General features: G+C 47.6%; 1 protein-coding gene across 2 annotated transcripts; it reads left to right on the top strand.

The window, feature by feature from the left end:
• Window positions 1-10366: 10366 nt before the first annotated feature.
• LOC101833681 (serine protease 52) lies at window positions 10367-17593 on the top strand. Of its 2 annotated transcripts, none has more exons than XM_005075320.2 (5): window positions 10367-10471; window positions 13444-13639; window positions 14757-15001; window positions 16131-16273; window positions 17306-17593. In XM_005075320.2, the coding sequence occupies exons 1-5, from the start codon at window positions 10390-10392 to the stop codon at window positions 17561-17563; spliced, it is 924 nt and encodes a 307-aa protein (XP_005075377.1). In that variant the 5' UTR covers window positions 10367-10389; the 3' UTR covers window positions 17564-17593. The 2 variants fall into 2 exon arrangements, with proteins under 2 accessions (XP_005075377.1, XP_040596620.1); XM_040740686.1 differs by lacking the exon at window positions 10367-10471 and adding an exon at window positions 12046-12156.
• The last annotated feature ends 1828 nt before the right edge of the window (window positions 17594-19421 follow it).

Genomic DNA, 19421 nt, shown 5'->3' with positions numbered 1-19421 from the left:
CTCCATTCTATCTTCTATTGTCTATTTTCTAAGAATTATGGGGAATGGGTAGTCTAACACTAACATGGCACTGGACCATGACAGGGATATTAGGTACAGTGGTACCTTATAACTTACAGTAAGAAATATTTCCTACCATTGTGGTCCAGAACACACACAAATACACACCTTGAACTAACAATTCACCAAGTAATACACCCTTCACTGATACTGGGTAAGCAAGGACTTGGCTATGCATGACCAAGGCAAACCTCAGCTGTGTCTTGGTAGATATGTCTTCTGAAGGTCTTGGTGCTCCTGTGTGGTTAAGCATCCCTGAAGCTGCAGTTAGGATGTGCCCTTTAAAGAAACCACGGTTCCAGGGCACTTTCCCAGTTCCTGCATGTGCACACTAAGGAAAGGTATGCGACCTCAAAGGACCTTGGTTTCATTATTATGTTCATTTCATTGTGGTTAAACCACTTAGTGGACTTTTCAAGAGGATCAAGAGGGAACAAAACATACCCTAAAAGGAAGGCCTGGTCCATCATGATTTCAGAGGGAGAAAGGGTCACCCTATCTCATGAATGTGTCACCCATCTCAAAATATATAACCTTCAGATTCGCAAGGAAGGATCCACTGTGCTGATACCTGTCTGAGGCGCAGCCCACTCCAGTTTCTCCTTGCTTTGCCAATTACATTTCTGCTTAAATCATTTGTGTCTCCTGAATTATTTCCCTTGAGAAGAAAAGGACTGAGAGCTTCCAGCTGCAACAGTAAGTGACCTCGGCTCACTAAGGTGTTAAGATCTAACAGTAGGTATGAAATGGGAATCACTATTTGGGAGCACTTGATGGAGGTGAATCCTAACCTCCACACTCTAAGGAAGCTGCTGCAGATTAACCACCCAGGACTGGAATTCCATTACTTGGAATTCAGTTCATTGTCTGGCATTCTTCTCGAGTTTGCTAAAGGAAGCAAGGGGGAATGCTGCTGAAGATACTTGGCCCAATCATTTAGGAAATTCCTACCAATGAAAGGTTAAGGGAAAGCAGAGCCCTAAACCAACAAGGAAAGCTCTGGTATTCAGAAACTGTCGGTATGATTTTTTATACAATAAGTAAGATTCTTTTGGAACTAATTGTAGAAAGTCTTAAGCTCTTTGATTACATCTTGACATTGAGAATTTAAAACTCCAAGATGTGGGTGTAGGCATTTCGGGCAGATCGGGATGGGTCAGGTATTCTGGCACGTGGGAGTCACAGAATACTGAGTGTTCCACAGCTCAGATGGAAAAGTCTCCTGGAGCTGGGGAGCCAAGGCAGTTTACAGCCTTGCCTCAGGGAAAGGCTTCCCCAGTGTATCTACTCTGCTCAGGCAGGACAGCATCTTCCAGCTGGGGATGTCGGCCCAGTGTAGCAGTTTTGCTTTGCAGGAGGTTTCTCCGGTGAAGTTACTACAGTTCAGCTCTGCTCCCAGAGAATGGAGAGCGGAGAGAGGTGTGTAACAACTCCGCTCTGCCAAGCGAAGGTTTCCCTGGCAAAAGTATTACAGCCCTGCTCACTCTGCTCTGCTCAGGGTCGCCTCTGCTCCACCGCCGCCACAAAAGAAGATCTTCACCCAAAGCTCATCCGAGGGGTTTTTTTGGGAGGGAAGAATCCAGGAGAGTGGCTGCCACAGTGGCAGTGAACAGCCACAAGCTGAACAGACACAGGGTTTATATAGGGCTTCCAGGGTGGGGATTGGTCAGATTTCAGAGCTGAGCTCAGATTGGCTAGAGCTCTGTTCGAGAATTGATTAGTCTTCTGCACAGGATTAGGGTCAGATTTGGCTCTGGTTTCAGGGCCAAAGTATGTTTCTTTCTTTGGTCCTTTTTAGCCTTTTGGCTCCAATTTTAGGGCCAGGGTGCATTTCTTTTACTACCTCTGATTCCGGGGACAAAGTGTGTTTGTTCTTTTGGCACGGGTTTCAGGGTCAGGGTACATTTCTTTGGTTCTGGTTGCAGGGCCAAAGTGTGTGTGTTTCTTTCTCTGCTCAGGGTGTGTTTCTTTGGCTGGACCTTTTTCCCTGCAGTGGGGGTGTTGCTATTTTGTTTGTTCAATTTGGTTTTTCTGAATCTTTCTACTGCATTTGATTATTACAACCCTTGTAGTAGTCTTGTAGTAGAGCCTTGTAGTAGAGCCGCTTGGTTTCCTTTCACTAATAACTGAGCTCAAGGGTGACAGGTGATAACTTGACTTAAGAGCACAGCATACTACAGACTACCACAATCTATTTCCCACTAGCAATGAGGTCATTATTAACTTCAAACAAACCAAGCCAACATCACACCTAAGAGTCTCATCTTTGAAGTGGTATTTTCTAGAGTTTTCACTGGCAAAGTTCATATCAGGAATGTGTCTGGGAAAGAGGAAGCACTCCGGAGGCAGAGAGGAATGTAGGACATGGGCATGAAGGCTTGGGAAGCACTGAAAGTCTTCATGCAGAGGTCCAGAGGAGGGATGGCAGCATCCTGCCTGGGGTTGGGCAACTATAGGAGTCACCAGACCCCACTCATGCTAATGATTCCCTAGTTATCCTTAGTATCAGGGAGGATTGAAGTCTGCGGCTAACTTTCATGGCCACCACCTAATGGTGTTTGTATGTCTGCCTACAACTACTCTGACGAAATGAGTTCACCTTGTGATGGCTGGTGTTGTCGACACAACCGAATCTAGAACCACCTGGGAGACTGGCCTCTGCACATGCTGTGGGGAATTCTCATGTGTTCATAGAGATGGGAAGACCTGCCCACTGTGGGTGGCACCGTTCCCTGGCTGGGATCCTGGATTGTGTAAGTAGAGAAGGGGCTGAGCAACAGCATGCATTCACTACTGTTTGTTCCAAACCGTGAGCATAACCAGCTCCTGCCACTCTGACTTCACACCACATTGGGTTGTATCCTTAAACTCTGAGCCAGAACAACCCTTTTTGTCCTTCAGTTGCTTCTCCAGAGTATTATATTGCAGCAAGGGAACTCAGACATGTACCGTATTCAGCTTTGTTTCAAAGCATCTTGGGCATCCGAGAAACATAGTTTGTCTGTGTCCAGTGGCTAGCTTAAAATGGCAGAGTTAAAATGCAGTTTTGATGTGGGGACTGACTAACTGGCAGAAAGTTTCCAGGAGGGGTCAGTTCACACTCCCTAGTCTTGAGCATAGCACACAGCGTATGACGAGGCTTAATCACAGGTAGCTTCGTGTCCTTGTTAGTCCTGAAACCAGCATAGCTCATGGCAGTCAACTCATCCTCCACTAGAAAGTTCTAGAAGATGCTGGCCCTTTATTGCCCCATTTGCCCCAATTCTCCCATTCCAGGTCTGTTTGCAGCTCTTGCCTGTGTCTGAGAGGGCTTCCTCCTAAGCCTGAGTCACCTGATGCTCCAGATGCTGCTCAGCTTCCTCTTAGAAAGCACTGACCAGAGTACAAGAGCCGGAAGTGAGATGGCCAAGGGGTGTTTCTTAGGTCACAGCACTGCTACTGGCCAGTTCTCATTGACACACCCCTCCCTTCTTCACCCTGTGGCTTTTCCTGGGTCTAGGGAGGGAGTTTCTCTTCCCCCCATGGTTGACTGCTTTGGTTAGTCTGTTAGTGCCAATATCAGAATGTCTCCATCCAAGTTTTCAGTGAAATTCCAGTGCCTCCCTAATTAACTGAGCTCAGGCCCACTCTCGTAAGCCAGGGCTTTGCCAATTTTAGAACTGTAAACCTCCTTAATTCCACCTCAAAGGGCCAGGTGGGGATTCAGACAGTCAGGAGAGGCCTGGGAGAAGGGTTACTGAAGTCTCAGACTAGGTCCACCTTTCTTAGCTGTCCTGCCAATTTCATCTCCAGGCGGATGGTCAGTCATCAGGCAAATTCTGTATGGAAATGCAAGGCCAGAGCCCTCCATCACCTTTCACCCTATCCTAGTCACTAGGTCTGGAATTGGGCTTCTGTAGCATTGCACACGGTGATCCAACTGGTCTCAAACAAGAAGAAATAGGACAGAGCTGAAATCCAAAAGGGAAAAATGCAGGGCTGCAATCCTCAGGGAGTAATGTCTGTTTCCTAATCTGTCTCCTGCCCCAAATAGCGCTGCTCTCCTCCCCCACTTGTGTTGACTTGTTTCCTGCCTGGGCAGCAGATGCCACCAAGACTTAAATTGGGTCATGGAAGGTGGGGATGGGCTGACACAAGCCCATAGGCCATGTCCTCCTCTGACCTGGCTCCCCAGGTTCTTGGCCTGTATTTCGAGCACAGGCCTTGCAAGGTCATACAGCTCCCAGGACATCTGAGCAGGGTCTTTGCTCCCTAGAGCCACAGAGCAGAGTCCTCTGGGTACCAGGGATTAGGAGGGGCAGAGCCCATGGAGACTGTAGCCCCTTGTCCCTTCTTGACCCCCCTTTCTTAAGGGTAGCTGGGGATCTGCTTGCTGAGAGAGCTTTGCAGATGCCTTCTAGCAGAACCCTAGGATTCCAGCAGCATCTAGACAGTGGACTAACTGAGAGTATAATGTAAATAGCAGCATTGAAACCTGGACTCTCACCTGATTTCCAATCCTGCCCACCGAGGCAAAGCAAGATGAATGTCACCCAGCTACACGCCTTCAGCCATACGTGATAAGCCACCCCCATCAGCCTCTGGGTCTGTCCCAAGTTCTCTGCCCAGCACTACGCTCTGAACTCCCCCTTCCCTCTCTGCTTTCCAGGCTACCACCACCATTACTTGAGCAGTGCCGTGTGCACATGCTGAGCATGTGTGCTCCTAACCTACTGTGTAGGTTTGGGAGGTGGAGCCATGAAGTTTAATGAGGTCAGAGGGTGGGGCCCTGGTCTACAGGATAGCGTCCTAAAAATACCTTTGTAAGAGTCACACACACACACACACACACACACACACACACACACACACACACACCTATACAGGGGAATGAGGAAGGAAGTATGATATGAGGGCACAGGAGCTGCCTGGCTGGAAGCTGAGAGCCTTCTCTGGGAGCCTAGATCTTGGACATCTAACACTGCTGGGAAATTTCCAGCAGCTCTGCAATTAATTCAGAAAATAAGCACCTAGTGTTTTATCCACTCAGACTAGGTTTCTTGTGGTGGTAGCCTTGGCAGTGGAGGACTGATGGAGGAAGTCCTTCTGTATATATGTTCCTCTTATTGATGAATAAAATGCTGTTTGGCCAATAGAGGCCTGGTGGGACAAGAGAAACCTCCGCAACAGAGGAAAGCATTAAAAACTGATTTCTGCTCCCATGGTGCTATCAGCAAGTGGGGTGTGTGTTACTTTCCTCAGAGGAGAGAGGCTCCCTCAGCAGATTCCAGGGTGTGCACAGGCCATCATCGTAGGGGAAGGCTGGCTGCTCTCATGGCACTGGGAGTTCATCACTAGTCACTCATGGCAGCAGAGAGTGAGGAACCAGGCCCACATCATGAGGTATGGCTCTGGCTAAGAACACTGCTGTTCAAGCATGAGGACTTGAGTTCATCTCCCACCTCATGCCTGGGTATGGCTGCACCACCCAGGACCCCAGCAATGGGCAGGGGACAGAGAAAGCCTAATAACCTGCTGGCCAGTCAGCCTAACCCAAAGTGCAAGATTCAGGGCAGCAAGAGGCTCTGTCTCCAGAGAACAAGGCAGAGAGCAATGAAGACCCAACCCACATACATACATACATACATACATACATACATACATACCATACCATTACACAACACACACACACACACACACACACACACACACACACACACACACACACACACAGTGAGAAGCAGGCCAGCTATAACCATCAGATCCCACCCCTGCTAGGTTATGTCAATGAGACAGGCCCAAGGTTCAAAAGATTTCATCCTGCCTACCAAAACAGTACCAGTAGCCATAGTGTTCACACACAGGAGCCTTTTGGGGACATTTTACATTCAAACCACAGCAGGACCACCACTCCTGTTGCTTACATCAGCAGATCTGTTTGTGTACAAAGTGCAGTGGTATTTAAAAGTCTGGCTTTTGCATTTTTGCTTCTGTGGAGCAAGTGTAAGTGAATGGAAAGTCATGCATACGACCTCACAGTAAGATGTCAAACTTATTCCTCTTCCAAGTCCATCTTCTACTTGAGCTCCAGCCCCTGGCAATGGCAGGTGTTTTCTCTATGCCTGTGGTTTTGTCTTTCCAGAATGTCATACTACTACAAACATATGGCAAGAAGGTATTTGTGTCTGACTTTATCACTGGCCTAATGCACTTGTGTCTGGGGTGCTGGCTGGTTCAGTAATGGCTTCTGTTCACTACTGAGTGGTCTTATTACTTTGTGGGTATGCCACTTTGTGTAACCAGTTCCCTAAGCATGGACACGTAGGTTGTTACTAGGGTTTAGTAGTTAAAAATAAAGTCACTACAAATGCTAGGAATTGGTTTTGGTGTGGACATGTATTTTCTTTCATTTTCTTCCTCCCTTTCTTTTCACAGAACAGGGCATTGAACCCAGAACTTTACATATGCTAAGCCAGCACTGTCCACTAAGCCTCAGCCTTCCTTTTTTTTTCTAATTTGAAACAAGATCTAAGTTACTCAAGTTGATCTTGAACTCATTCTGTAGTTCAGACTGCCTTTGAACTTATAATCTTCTTGTCTGGGATTGCAGACCTGTGCCACTAGGCGTAGTCCGAAGAGCTTGATTGGAATGTGAATGCTTGGAGGTTGTTTGGGGTATAAATAAAGATAACGCATATGTGTTCTCTTGGAAGCTACGCAGGGAAGCTGGGTGGCATCTATGGGAATTTCTGGGAAATCTCTTACTCTGTCTCACGTGTACATGTGACCCCCCCCCACCTCTCACCTCTCCAAGCCCCTACCCATCACACCCCCAGGGCTCCACTGTTTGTAGCAGAGAGAGCCACAAGGTTCTGTTACTAAGAAACAGGAAGGAGATTTCCCCATTATTTCTGGGCCCCACCTGGCAGTGAAAAGGTAGGAGCTTGCTTGATGAATTCCAAAACTCAGCTTATAGCCATTGACAGTGTTAGACAGTCTCTGTATGACAAATATCACATTCAATAGCAAACTGTTTAACATTTCATGAGGCTTTCAGTCATTCTGATGACACATTTTGAATATTTAAACAGATTTACATTTGTTTATTTAGGTGTGTGTGTGTGTGTTCATGTGGAGGTCACAGGGTGACTTGTGGGAATTGGTTCTCTCCCATAACTTTGTGGGTTCCAGGGATTGAACATAGGTCATCAGGCTTGGCCACAAACTCCTTTCCCAGATGAACTGGCCCACTTGCAAGTGTTTTGAGAAAAAATTATTTTTCAAGACAGGCTTTCCCTGTGCTTTGGAGGCTGTCTTGTCCTGGAAATAGCTCTTGTAGACCAGGCTGGTCTTGAACTCACAGAGATCACCTGCCCCTGCCTCCCAAGTGCTTGGATTAAAGGCGTGCGCCACCAATGCCCAGCGAATTTTGAGGAAAAAAATGGGGGGGGAGTGTTTCGAGACAGGGCTTCTCTGAAACTTTAAAGCCTCAAAACATCTTGGAGCTGGGCAGTGGTGGTACACGCCTTTAGTCCCAGCACTTCAGAGGCAGAGGTAGGCGGATCTCTGAGTTCGAGGACAGTCTGGTCTACAGAGCAAGTTCTAGGACAGCCAGGGCTGTTACAGAGAAACCCTGTCTCAGAAAGAGAGAGAGAGAGAGAGAGGAGAGAGAGAGAGAGAGAGAGAGAGAGAGAGAGAGAGAGAGAGAGAGAGAGAGAGAGAGAGAGAGAGAGAGAGAGAGAGAGAGAGAGAGAGAGAGAGAGAGAGAGAGAGAGAGAGAGAGAGAGAGAGAGAGGAAGGGGGAGGGAGGGAGGGAGGGAAGAAGGAAGAGAAAAGAAAAAGAAAAACTTGGAAACTGCTCACACATGCAGCTCCTAGCCAAACCTCAGTAGTGATGGCTGTTTGCACATCTGTCACCTGTGGGCTTTCTTTTGGGAATCATTTGGTGACCACAGAACTGGGGATACTGTTTATTCAGATCTGACCTTTATTCAGTCAATTGGCCCCACATGATTAGTCTGACAATACTTTAAGTTAAGCAAAATTGCAACAATGCTGTTTTCAAGCTATGAAGATGGCAGTTCTGTAGTTTTCATACTTTCTATTCCCCACCTGAAACACTGTGTTTGCTTCCCTGGACTGCTGAGCCTGGGTTCCACAAATGGGTAGCCTAGAATACCAGCAAGTGTTGCCGGGAGTCCTGGGAGAAAAGACCCAAACTCACAGTGCCAGCATGACTTCTCACACCACCTCAGACTCTGCCAGGGAAGGCTCTGCTGTGGCTCCTTTCTAGCTCCTAGTGGTCACCCAATCCTGACAGCACACCTCCGTTCTTCACCCCGGGTCCTCACTGTGTGTCTAAGGGATGCCAAGTCATAATGGAGGTTGAGCTGGCCTGTTCCATCATGACATCTCTGTAACCAATCTCTTCCGTTGTGATCTATTTCCCAAGGAGTTTTACCTTCTGAGTTCTGTGCCTTGAAGGAGGAGGGATGGAGGGAGGGTGGGAGAGAGGGAGAGAGGGAAGGAGGGAGGGAGGGAGGGAGGGGACAGAGAGAGTGTGGTGTGTGTTGGTGTTGGTATGTGGAGGCACACGTGTGTGTGTGGTGGCCAGATAACCTTGGGTGTCACTTCTAAGATGGATGAATCCATCCATTTGGAAACAGTTTGTCATTGGTCTAGAACTCACCAAGTAGACTAGGCTTACTAGTTAGAAAGTCCTGAGGGATCTGCCTGCCTCTGCCCCCCTCCCGCTACCTCCACGGAGATTGTAAGGGTACTTTCATGGTTTTTATTTTTATGTGGGTTGATGATCAAATTCATCCTTGTTCTTTAAAGCATTTTATGGACTAAGCGTCTCCCCAGCCCAGTCATGGGGATTATGAGGGTCATAATTCAACGCATAGCAAATTCCTCCTGCTCTTCCTCCAGGCCACTGTTAGCCTCTGCTTTTTCCTCTGAGAACTCTGCCTTGTGGCCCCTTCCATACTGTGACCCTGCCTGTCCTCCAGTGACACCCTTACTCCATGCACCTGGCACAGTGACCTTCCGCTGGCCCAGTGGCACACCCTTACTCCAGGGTGCTAAAGCACTCTCTTTGGTCTGTGTGTCCCCCTAGCCCCGGCATAGGTGTTCCCAGAGCTCAGGGAGTAGCCACAGTTCCCCTGGCTTCAGACTCCATGGCTGGTATGTGGAGATGCTCAACAGGGCCAGAGACAAGAGGAATGAGAAGTGAGTACAGGCAAGACCTGCCCCAGAAGCCACAAGGGTGTGTCCCATAGCCCCAGCAGCCACAAGGGTGTGTCCCATAGCCCCAGCAGCCACAAGGGTGTGTCCCATAGCCCCAGCAGCCACAAGGGTGTGTCCCATAGCCCCAGCAGCCACAAGGGTGTGTCCCACAGTCCCAGCAGCCACAAGGGTGTGCCCCACAGTCCCAGCAGCCACAAGGGTGTGCCCCACAGTCCCAGCAGCCACAAGGGTGTGTCCCATAGCCCCAGCAGCCACAAGGGTGTGTCCCATAGCCCCAGCAGCCACAAGGGTGTGCCCCCATAGCCCCAGGCTATATCACCCGCGTTTCCTGTTGAGAGGAGTTGCTGGTCAAGGCACTGTGTTTGCTAGGAGATAATAGCAGGGAACCAGAGGGATTCCATCAGAGGCTTGGAATCCTATAGGTCATGTGCTGGGATTCAGGTCTTAGTTCAGTGGCTCTCAACCTGTAGGTTGTGACCCCTTCGAGATTGAACCTCCCTTTCACAAGGGGTTACCTGAGACTTTTGGAAAACATGGGTATTTACATTGTGGTTCATAACAGTAGCAAAGTTACAGTTATGAGGTAGCAATGAAAATAATTTCATGATTGGGGTCACCACAACATGAGGAACTGTATTAAAGGGTCAGAGCATCAGGAAGGCTGAGAACCTCTGTAAGTGCACTAGCCCTCTTGACACCACAGAGATATGTCATCATCCATTTTAGATACAGGCATCCAAGTTAAGTGACTCCTGCTGGTGACATGGGCTACTCCCAAGGAGTGTGCATTGGTCTCTCTGCTGTGTCGTCTGGTACCTCAGCTTGCTTCTCCTGAGCTCGGGTTGTGCCTTCAGTCATCGTGTTCTGGGGCATCCATAAGCTAGTCTGTGGGAGCGCCACTGTGTATGGAGTTCCCCTACTCCACCTCCTGTCACCCCCATCATCGCGCCCTCCCCATCCTCCTTTGCCTGGAGGACTCGGGAGGCCATCTGCTGCTAGGATGGCCCACTTGGCCTATTATGATCTCAGTGGTCATCTAGGCCCCGCCCTCCATCCACCTGCCTCAGCTGAAGCTAACAGTGCTGTGGCGCAGGCAAGCTGATGAAAAGATGGAGGGATGGAAGAGCAGGCCTGTTGCTGCCATTGGCCTTCCTGCTGCCCTGGGCACATAGCTCCCTGGCATGTAGGTCTCTGGGGACCCTGTGGCTCAGTCCCTAAAGGGTGGTAAAATCGCTCAGAAGCTAGTTCCAAAGGCAAGTTCCCAGAGGGTGCTGATTCAACAGCTGGAGGGGCAGGACTTAGGAATCTGAGGTAGCTAGTCCTTGACAAATGATTGTTGAGATTCTTATAACACCTGCCCTTTAAAGATGCTTGCAGGGAGAGCCTGGGCTAACTGGTGGTGGGGATGATGCTTTAAACATAAACATAGGAGCTGGACAGTTGGTTCAAGCCTCTAATCCACCAAGGAGGATGAGTCAAGAGGATCTCAGGTTCCAGGCTAGCCTAGGGCACAAGAGTGAGTTCAGGGCTAGCCTGGACAATTTAATGAGACCCTCTTCCCAATATCAAAAGTGAAAAGAGGGCTAGGGAATGTTCACACACAGGAAGAATGCTTACCCACCTCCAGTATGACAACAACAAAATCCTTGAGTAAACCTTGTTGGTTGTGTTCTTGTACAATGGTATGAGACAGACAAAACAGACTAGCATTGTGGAAAACTTGGGAGGAGCCAATTAAATCAACTAGTCAGCTAGGGTCTTTCTGTACTCACCACACTTGACCTTTCTGGTGGGGAGGCACATTTGCAAGCATAGGCCCTGCACGGGGAAGGAGCTTAGTACACTGCAAAGGCAGACTGGCCAGTATAAATAGGTTAGAGTGAGGGGAAAGAGTGCTTGGTGCAGAGATAAGAGACCCACAGGGCCCGATATGCCAGCCTTTGTCAAAATACTGAACTCGGAGCTCCTGGTTCCTCTAGACTGACTGGCCAGCAAGTTCCAGGGATCTGCCTGTCTTCACTTCCCCAGTGAGGGCACCACAAGGGTTCTGGGGGATCAAATTCTGGTCTTCATGCTTGTATGACAAACACTTTGTCAACTGAGCAATCTCCCCAGGCCTGTCTATTTTTGACAGTGACACTGATGGGTCAATCCCAGGGTCTAAATCTGGCAAGATGGTGTCCATCCACAGTGCCATGTGTACTACCATCAATCATGACTCAGTTCTGTTGCTGCATGGCTATGCAACCCCATCCAAGACCAAATGACCTTCCATTTGCCCTTAAGAGGTGTTTCTCAGGGCTGTGAGACTCAGAATCCCACCAGCAACCCAGCACTGCCCACCTGTCAGCAGAAACTACTGGCACTTCTGCTAAGCTTAGATGCACCATCAGACTTGATTGCCCAGAAGGTAGCAATAGTCACTACCTACTCGTCAGACCCAGCTCTCCAGGGAAGCCTTCCTCCCATGTCTGTCTTCAACAGGGTGGATGGGGTCTCAACAATTAATGGACTAGGACGTCTCAGGTTCACCCCATTAAGCAATCAATTAACCATATGCTACCAGTCCCAATAAGGCTTTTAAACATTGGATCGGTTGGGCAGTGTGTGGAATTCAGAAGCCTTGAGCAAGAAGGGAGCAGCTGGGTTTAGAAACAGTCACACTTAGCTGAAAGTCTGTCTCTGCAGCCTACTTCCATGTGAGCTTGAGTGATCTGCCTCTTTTTTTTGCCTGTAAAGTGGGGCTGCAGACACATCATGGAGGGGGCTTGTTGGGGTTATTAGAAATCCCTTGCTCACACGTGTAATACACTACCTGGCTCGGCAAAGATGCTCAAGAAGAGGCAGCTGTCGCCATGTTTCAAAAAGGTAAGACTGAAGTGAGTTATTTTGTGGATCCAACCTGACTTCCGATTATGTCATTCTGCACACATATTCACAAGTAGTCCTTTGAAATAAGGGTTAATTTCTCCCACCCCTGACGGACACGCCATTTTGACTGTGTAGGAATTGTAATGTTCCCTTGCCAGAATACCAGGTGTCTCCATCTGAGATTAGATTGTGGTGGTTCCTAGTGTGCTGGCTCCCACCCGGAAGAGTCAACATGCCTCCTTGACATGAGCAAGGCAGATGAGGCAGGGATTCCTGGATTTACTCTTCACATCTTCAAATGCACCGACACTTCTGCAGACCACCCACTCTCCTGCAAACCAGACGACACTTCTGTTGATCACCAACTCATCCTCTACTCTGGTTTCCCTGATTTGGGGACTGAAAGGGTTAATGCCTTGAACAAAGGCTCCGCAATCCCCAATTACCTTTTCAGGCCACTGGTGGTTCAAGGAATTTTACCGCTGATACTGAGATCGTTCATAATTATCCAGCCATTTCTACACTCATCTGGTCAACCCCCTCCCCACACATCTACCCACCACCTCCATCTATTCAGCCATCCAGCTTATAGTACTCTCCCTCTAGTACATCCACTTATCCCATAACTACGCTTTGGGTTCTTGCATCACACCGGCCTCTTTGCCTAGGCGGTGTGGCCCTGAGAGTTAGTCTCGGATGATGGCCTGATGACAATGGCATTCACACAATTCTTACAGGAAATTAAAGCAATATTTCTATCCCAGCTTTCTCTAGTCACAATCCCACCCCATGCGTCATCAGAGCCACCATCCTACCACACGTAATGCTCTTACACACACACTGCCATCTCTACCACATACACCCCACTAACACATGCCTGCTTCCTGGAGGGTTCAGGAAAACGTACATTCACTGTGTACAGTGGGACATGAGATCTACGGCATATTTCGGGGGACAGTGAGGCACAATTTTAAGAAAGGAATACCATAATACAAACTTAGGGGGAATAGCAAGATCCAGCTGCAGGCCGTGTGGTTTTGAGTATCCCTTCCCACAGCCCTCAAAGAATCATTCCAAGAAGCAAATGCCCAGTGTACTTCACACGCGTGTAGCGGAGCCCTCGAGGGACATGTGGTGGACTTGGACTATTCTGTAGGTCCCCTATCAATGTCCCTTTGCTGAGCCCTGCTGTCTGTGTGAGCAGGGAGAACAGGATTGTTCCAAGACTCCCAGACTCTACTTTTGGGTCCTAGAACTTTCCTCCCTCTCCCTCATTCCTTTTAGTAACATGTGGCCAGATAAGTGCCAGATCTGGACAACACCGCAGTGTTTCTGAAATCGTGGGAGGAGAACCTGCAAACATCTCAGAGTTCCCGTGGCATGTGGGGATTATGGAGCTTGGCAATCCTGTCTGTGGGGGATCTATTCTCAGTGAGTGGTGGATTCTAACGGCAGCACACTGCTTCGACCACGTCAACCAGTAAGTATTCTTGTAAGAAATGTATGTGTGTGCATGTGTGTGTGTGTATGTGGTGTGTTTGTGTGTGTAATGTGTGTGTGTGTGGTGTGTGTGATGTGTGTGGGTGTGGGTGTGTGTGGTGATAGTAGAGATAGAACCTAGAGGCCCATGTTGGGCAAGTGCTCTCTGCAGTCCAAACCTTCTTTTTAATTTTTATTTTGATGCAAAGTCTCACTAAGTTTCTGGTCTGGCCCTAACTCATTCTGTAGCTCTAATAGGCCTTGAATTTAATAATCCCCCTGCCTCAGCTTCCCAAGTAGCTGCCCCTGTAGCCCTGTGCCAAAAGGCTTAACTTAGAATTTTCTTCTTAACCAGTGTAGCTGAAAGCTTGTCCCAGATGCTGATGACCCTGGAACTGCATTCAACCAGCCACGTGACACCATGAGGCGCTAAAATGGCCTGTGTGGCTGAGTATACCACGTGACCTCTGGGAAGTGAACAGTTCCCCTCCCAGGATTCCGTACATCTTGCTGTGTGCCCCAGGCGTTGCATCTGTCTAAGTACCCGTGGGCATGATGTGACTTAATAAACATGTTTCTAAGCTGGTTATGGTAATCCATGCCTCTCACTGAGTACTCTGAAGATGAGCCTGGAGGATGACTTGCCAGGCACCAGCCTAGGCTACATAAGGGAGACCTTGTCTTAAAGACAAACAAACATACACCTTAAATAGACAAAAACGTATATCATTATTTGCTCTTTTTGGAGACACAGTGGGTGGTGAGTGAGCCCAGAGTAGGAAAGGCATTGAAGGCATGTGAGGCTGGGTCTCCAGCCCTCGAGCACATATCACCAGCTCTGGGTTGGTGTACAAGTCCTTGAGTCTCATGACTCTTCCCAGAGTCTGGCTCTATAATCAGTCCAGCCCTTCTTGAGAATCAAGGATGACACCTTGGTGTCCTCCAACCTCCTAGATGCTGGTCTGTCCAAGTAAGATCATCAGGCTAGGTGCTGAAAACCCAGCTGCCTCCTGCTGCTCTGATCCCTTTAGCTCCCAGTGGCAGAATGACTTTTCCCTGGGGGTTCCCTCCTTTCCATTTCTATCATTTATCTTTTCTCTACTCTTATTTTAAATGAGATCTAACCTGAAGATCATGCATGGCAGAGATGACCTCACGGAGGACTTGAAGTATAAGAAAGTGGACAAGATAATCATGCACTCGAGGTTTGATAGCTGGCTCATGGACAATGATATAGCTTTGCTCTTGCTCAAATCCCCATTAAACTTGAGTATCAACACTGCACCCATCTGCATTTCACAAGTCTCCAACATACTGGCATGGGATAACTGCTGGGTGACAGGATGGGGCATTACCAATACCAGTGAGTGACTCTGGGTTGGGTATTACATATAGGGTGGCCTGTGGCTGGTGTTCAGAAGGGTTAGAAAATTCTAGAAGCTCTGATGACCCTTGAAATTTTTCCTGGTAGATCTGGTGACATCAGACACCATGACATACCTTATCCTCAGTCCCTCAAGCAACCAAACTTCATGAGACTTCTGGGAGCCTAGAACAAATTGTGTGCTTACACTATAGAATATGAACTCTGGACAGCACCTCAGGGGAAGTTTGCAAAGCTCCAAAGTTGACTCAGTAGCATTCTGAGGGACTATGGAAGGACACAGGGCAGCAGTGTGCACTGACTCTGGATGATGGTGCCAGCATTGCTCTTCTAAGACCAAAGTCTAAGTATTTGAAAGCTACAGATCCAGACCAAGGGGAAAATCCTGAGTATAAAATATCCTTTGTAGAAGCAACCTGCAGTCCATTCCTAGACCCCCTTCCCAGTCATGCTTGTAAACTAATCCCTTTTGTCCATGTTCTCTGTGAGCATGTCTTTCCCCATAATCTTTCAGCAGGGAACACTTTGTAAAACATGCGGTTCCTCAATCTAAGCCCTCACACGGTGTCCTGGTGGTATGTTCCCAAGTCAGTCTTTGATGATTTTTATGAGGTTAAAAAAACCAACAACAATGAAGTTCTTAATACCAAAGCCCACAAGGATCATTCAATACACATGCCTTGACTGCTTCTTTATTCTGGAAGCATCCTAGACACAGGATTCGGCAATGCCCAAAGAGAAAGAAAGCATCCTCACCCTGTGAAGTGAGTGCTCCTCCGTGGTGAATGTCTCAAGGGGCCTAGAGTGATACAAGCCCATGTATCTGCCTGGGTTCTCTTGATCACCATGAACTCAAATACAACACATTTTCAGGACTGCAGCTGAGGCTTGTGTCTATTGCAGGGTCAGGCTGAAATTAAGCAGGGACCTAGTTCTAGGGAACTATGGATGCTTGGGAGATCTTGACAATCTTCTGGACACACCTTCCTCCCACATTCACACCAGAAGTTTTCGTGTCATTGGGGTGATGTGGGAGGGTGCTGGTACTCAACTTAAAGGGATCATTTTAGCTGAGACTCTGTCTCCCCCTGCTTCTCCTCTGGATCAGCTTTAGAAACCCTCCAACCCTCAAAGCTGCAGAAAGTTAATGTGAACCTGCTCAGATGGGAGTGGTGCTACAATGCTTTGCCTCTAATGACCAAGAATATGCTGTGTGCTGGGGCTCAAGTTGATGGGAAGGATGCCTGCCAGGTAATGGGCTGAGCTCAGCCTGGGGGAGGGTGGCTGGCTTTTCTATCCAGTGGGCGAGATGCCACACTGGTTCCCTGGGACCACTGTAACAGATGACCACCAGCTGGGTAGCTTTACTCAACATACACGATTCTCCCAAAATTCAGGATGAGGCAAGCCCTAAATCAGTATGTTCCCTCACTAGCTCTAGAAGGGGAGCCATGGCCATCTCCTAGTGTGGCCTTGTTCTAACATCTGTCTCAGTTAGGAGGGGGCCACCTCCCTATAAGGGTGGCTTCTGATTTATTTATTATTTATTTATTTTTCCCTAAGTCATTTTAAAATGTTATGCTTTATTACATTTTATCTTTTTTGTTTGTTTGTTTTTTGAGACACGGTTTCTCTGTGGCTTTGATTGCTGTCCTGGAACTAGCTCTTGTAGAGCGGGCTGGCCTCGAACTCACAGAGATCTGCCTGCCTCTGCCTCCCGAGTGCTGAGATTAAAGCCAATGCCCAGCACATTTTATCATTTTTAACACAATACTGCTCTTTTTTTGCATTTGCCATCTATCTATCTATCTATCTATCTATCTATCTATCTATCTATCTATCTGTGTACTTGGTAGATCCAACCAATTGCTTTTTATGAGGTATGACAGATTTTCATTTATTCTGTTCACTTTTGGCACCTGTGAGCAAAACAGAGAAATCTGGGCTGGGTGAAAATGCATTCCTGGGGAAGGCATGAGTTTCTGATACAGATACATCAAAACAGATGATATGTTAATCAATGATGACCTAGGTGGTGGTGATGATGATGACAGTGGTGATGGAAATCAGTTGTTCAAGTTGTCACTCATCCAATTGTTTTTAACTAAATTGCTTGATATCTACGCAACAGTCACAGCCGTGTGGCTGGAGAATTGAATAAAAACCAGACACTTGCCATCGCAGGGACTCTTCAGTACCTTTTGTCAAGATGCCCACACTTGAGCAGGCTGGGGGAGTAACTTCCTACGGCCTTTCCACTCTCCAATAACTTTTCTCTCCTAGGGTGACAGTGGAGGCCCTCTGGTTTGCCACAAAAAGGAAAACATGACCACTTGGTACCAGTTGGGGATTGTCAGCTGGGGCGTGGGCTGTGGCAGGAAGAACTTCCCTGGAGTATACACCAAGTTGTCAAAATACTTGAAGTGGATCGGAAAGAAGACAAAAGAGGCAGGAAAGCCCTATGTATATGTGAAAGACTCTGCATACTCTTCTCCAATCTCTTGCTGGGCTATCATGTTCCTGTATTTTGTGATGTTCTAACCTGGTGATTAAACGTGATACTGTCCCCAAGCCAAGTGTCCTTCTCAATGAATGATATAAGGAGCAAGGTGAACTCAAGTTCTAAGGGATGATTCTAGGGTCATTAGCTTCACCTGAACTCACTGCATAGCTATAGGAGAGTGCCAGACAAGCCTGGGGACCACCAAAGAGCAGGCAGAGTCCTCTTCCAGGGTTGAGAGTCTATTCTAAAGGGGGTGCTATTGGGTTAGTCTGACAGTGAGTAAATAATTGACCAAGAAAGTAGCTTGTTCAAGCCAACCAACCAAACGACCCGGAGGAAAGCCAATGCTACTTACCCCATGCACTGTGACAATCCTGTATGGGCCATACAAGATCAAAAACTCCCAACTTGCCACATAGGAAGAATCTATGATACATGGACTGGATTCTAGGAGAATTCCACATAATTATAGAGAAAACATAAAAACCATAGTGAAAACACAAAGATGATAACCTGATAAAAACCTGACTCAGGGCAACTGTTCATTCTGGAGTTTGCTCTCATGTTTTGAGAGAGTGCTTTCACTATGTCTTGCTTCAATGAGATCCAGGATTCCTGAGATTTACTGTCAACCCAATAGAAGGAGAGACTACCCAGGGACTCTTGAGGCAGGGAGCCCATTCACTCCTTTGTCATACACATGCATCCTTCTGCCTTTCCCTTGAAGAGTAGGCATAGAGTGAGACTAATCCGCCATCTTGTACCAAGTTGCTATCTAGCTGTCCTATGAGGCAGGCTGCAGAAGAGGCAAAGCGTCTTCCCTACCATGGACAGTGTTGGCCAAAGCCATCAGAAACCCTGAAGGGAACAAGGATGGAGTACACATAGTCAAAACTCCCTCAGTTGTGTCTGTGTTTTCCAAGCCTCTGCCTCTGCCCCTTTAATACCAGGAGGTGCCTTAAACCAGTGTAATAGAAATTATATAAATTTAGAATTATATAAAGGGTGTGTGTGTGTGTGTCTGTCTGTCTGTCTGTCTGTCTGTCTGTTGTGGGCATGATTTGGGGAAAATACATCTAGCTGACTATTGTCATCCTCTGTCTGTAAGTCACCTTCAATAAATTCATCTCATCTGGGTTGTGGCTGTCCATAGAGGCAGACATTGAGCTTACATCTCTCCGGGAAAAGCCACACCACAGGTAGCTCATGAAATAAACACTTTAAACTCTTCTCCCTTCATTTGTAGCTTCAGCCAATGTTGTTTCTAGAAAGTTCCCTAGAACATTTTCCCCTTCCTGTGATGGCTATTCTTGGTTGTCAACTTGACTACATCTGGTATTAACTAAAGCCCAAGTAGCTGGGCACAGCTGTGAGAAAATTTTCTTGAATGGATCATTTGAGGTAGAAAGACCCACCCTAAACACAGATCTTTTGAAGTAGGAAACTACACTGTAAGTCTGGGCCACATCTCCGGGGAGCAGGCCTCTATAAAGGACATGGAAGAAGGAAGCTTTGCTATTTGCTTGCTTCCCTTCATTCTTGATGGCAAACTTGTTCCTTCACTGGTATAGGACCTATTTCCTTGAGATTTTGGTGTATACTGAAGACCACTTCAGCTATTCAGCCTGTGGACCAAATGCCTATTCAGATTCTTGGACTTTCCACTGGGAGGCAGCCATTGTTGGGATAGTCACACCATAGTCTGTAAGCCACTCTAATAAAACACACACACACACCCGATCAGTTCTGTTTCTTTGGGGAACTCTGACTAATACACACCTCTGTTTCCATAGCTGTCATCTGGTCCTAAGTCCCACTTAAGGCTATGTTGGCTCTGGGAGATCATGATTAGCATGCTAAGATTCAGGACTGGGAAATGACTGAGACCACATGTTC

Source organism: Mesocricetus auratus, unplaced genomic scaffold, assembly GCF_017639785.1.
Source record: "Mesocricetus auratus isolate SY011 unplaced genomic scaffold, BCM_Maur_2.0 Super-Scaffold_100707, whole genome shotgun sequence".
Taxonomy (NCBI): Eukaryota; Metazoa; Chordata; class Mammalia; order Rodentia; family Cricetidae; genus Mesocricetus; species Mesocricetus auratus.
The sequence above is the reverse complement of the archived record's forward strand: the minus strand, read 5'-3'. Positions and strand labels throughout refer to the sequence as shown.

Coding starts and splice junctions, on each gene's coding strand:
- LOC101833681 (XM_005075320.2), top strand. CDS start 10,390: ATGAAAAGATGGAGGGATGGAAGAGCAGGCCTGTTGCTGCCATTGGCC. Junction 10,472..13,443: donor GGCACATAGCTCCCTGGCAT/GTAGGTCTCTGG, acceptor CATTCCTTTTAG/TAACATGTGGCCAGATAAGT. Junction 16,274..17,305: donor ATGGGAAGGATGCCTGCCAG/GTAATGGGCTGA, acceptor TTTCTCTCCTAG/GGTGACAGTGGAGGCCCTCT.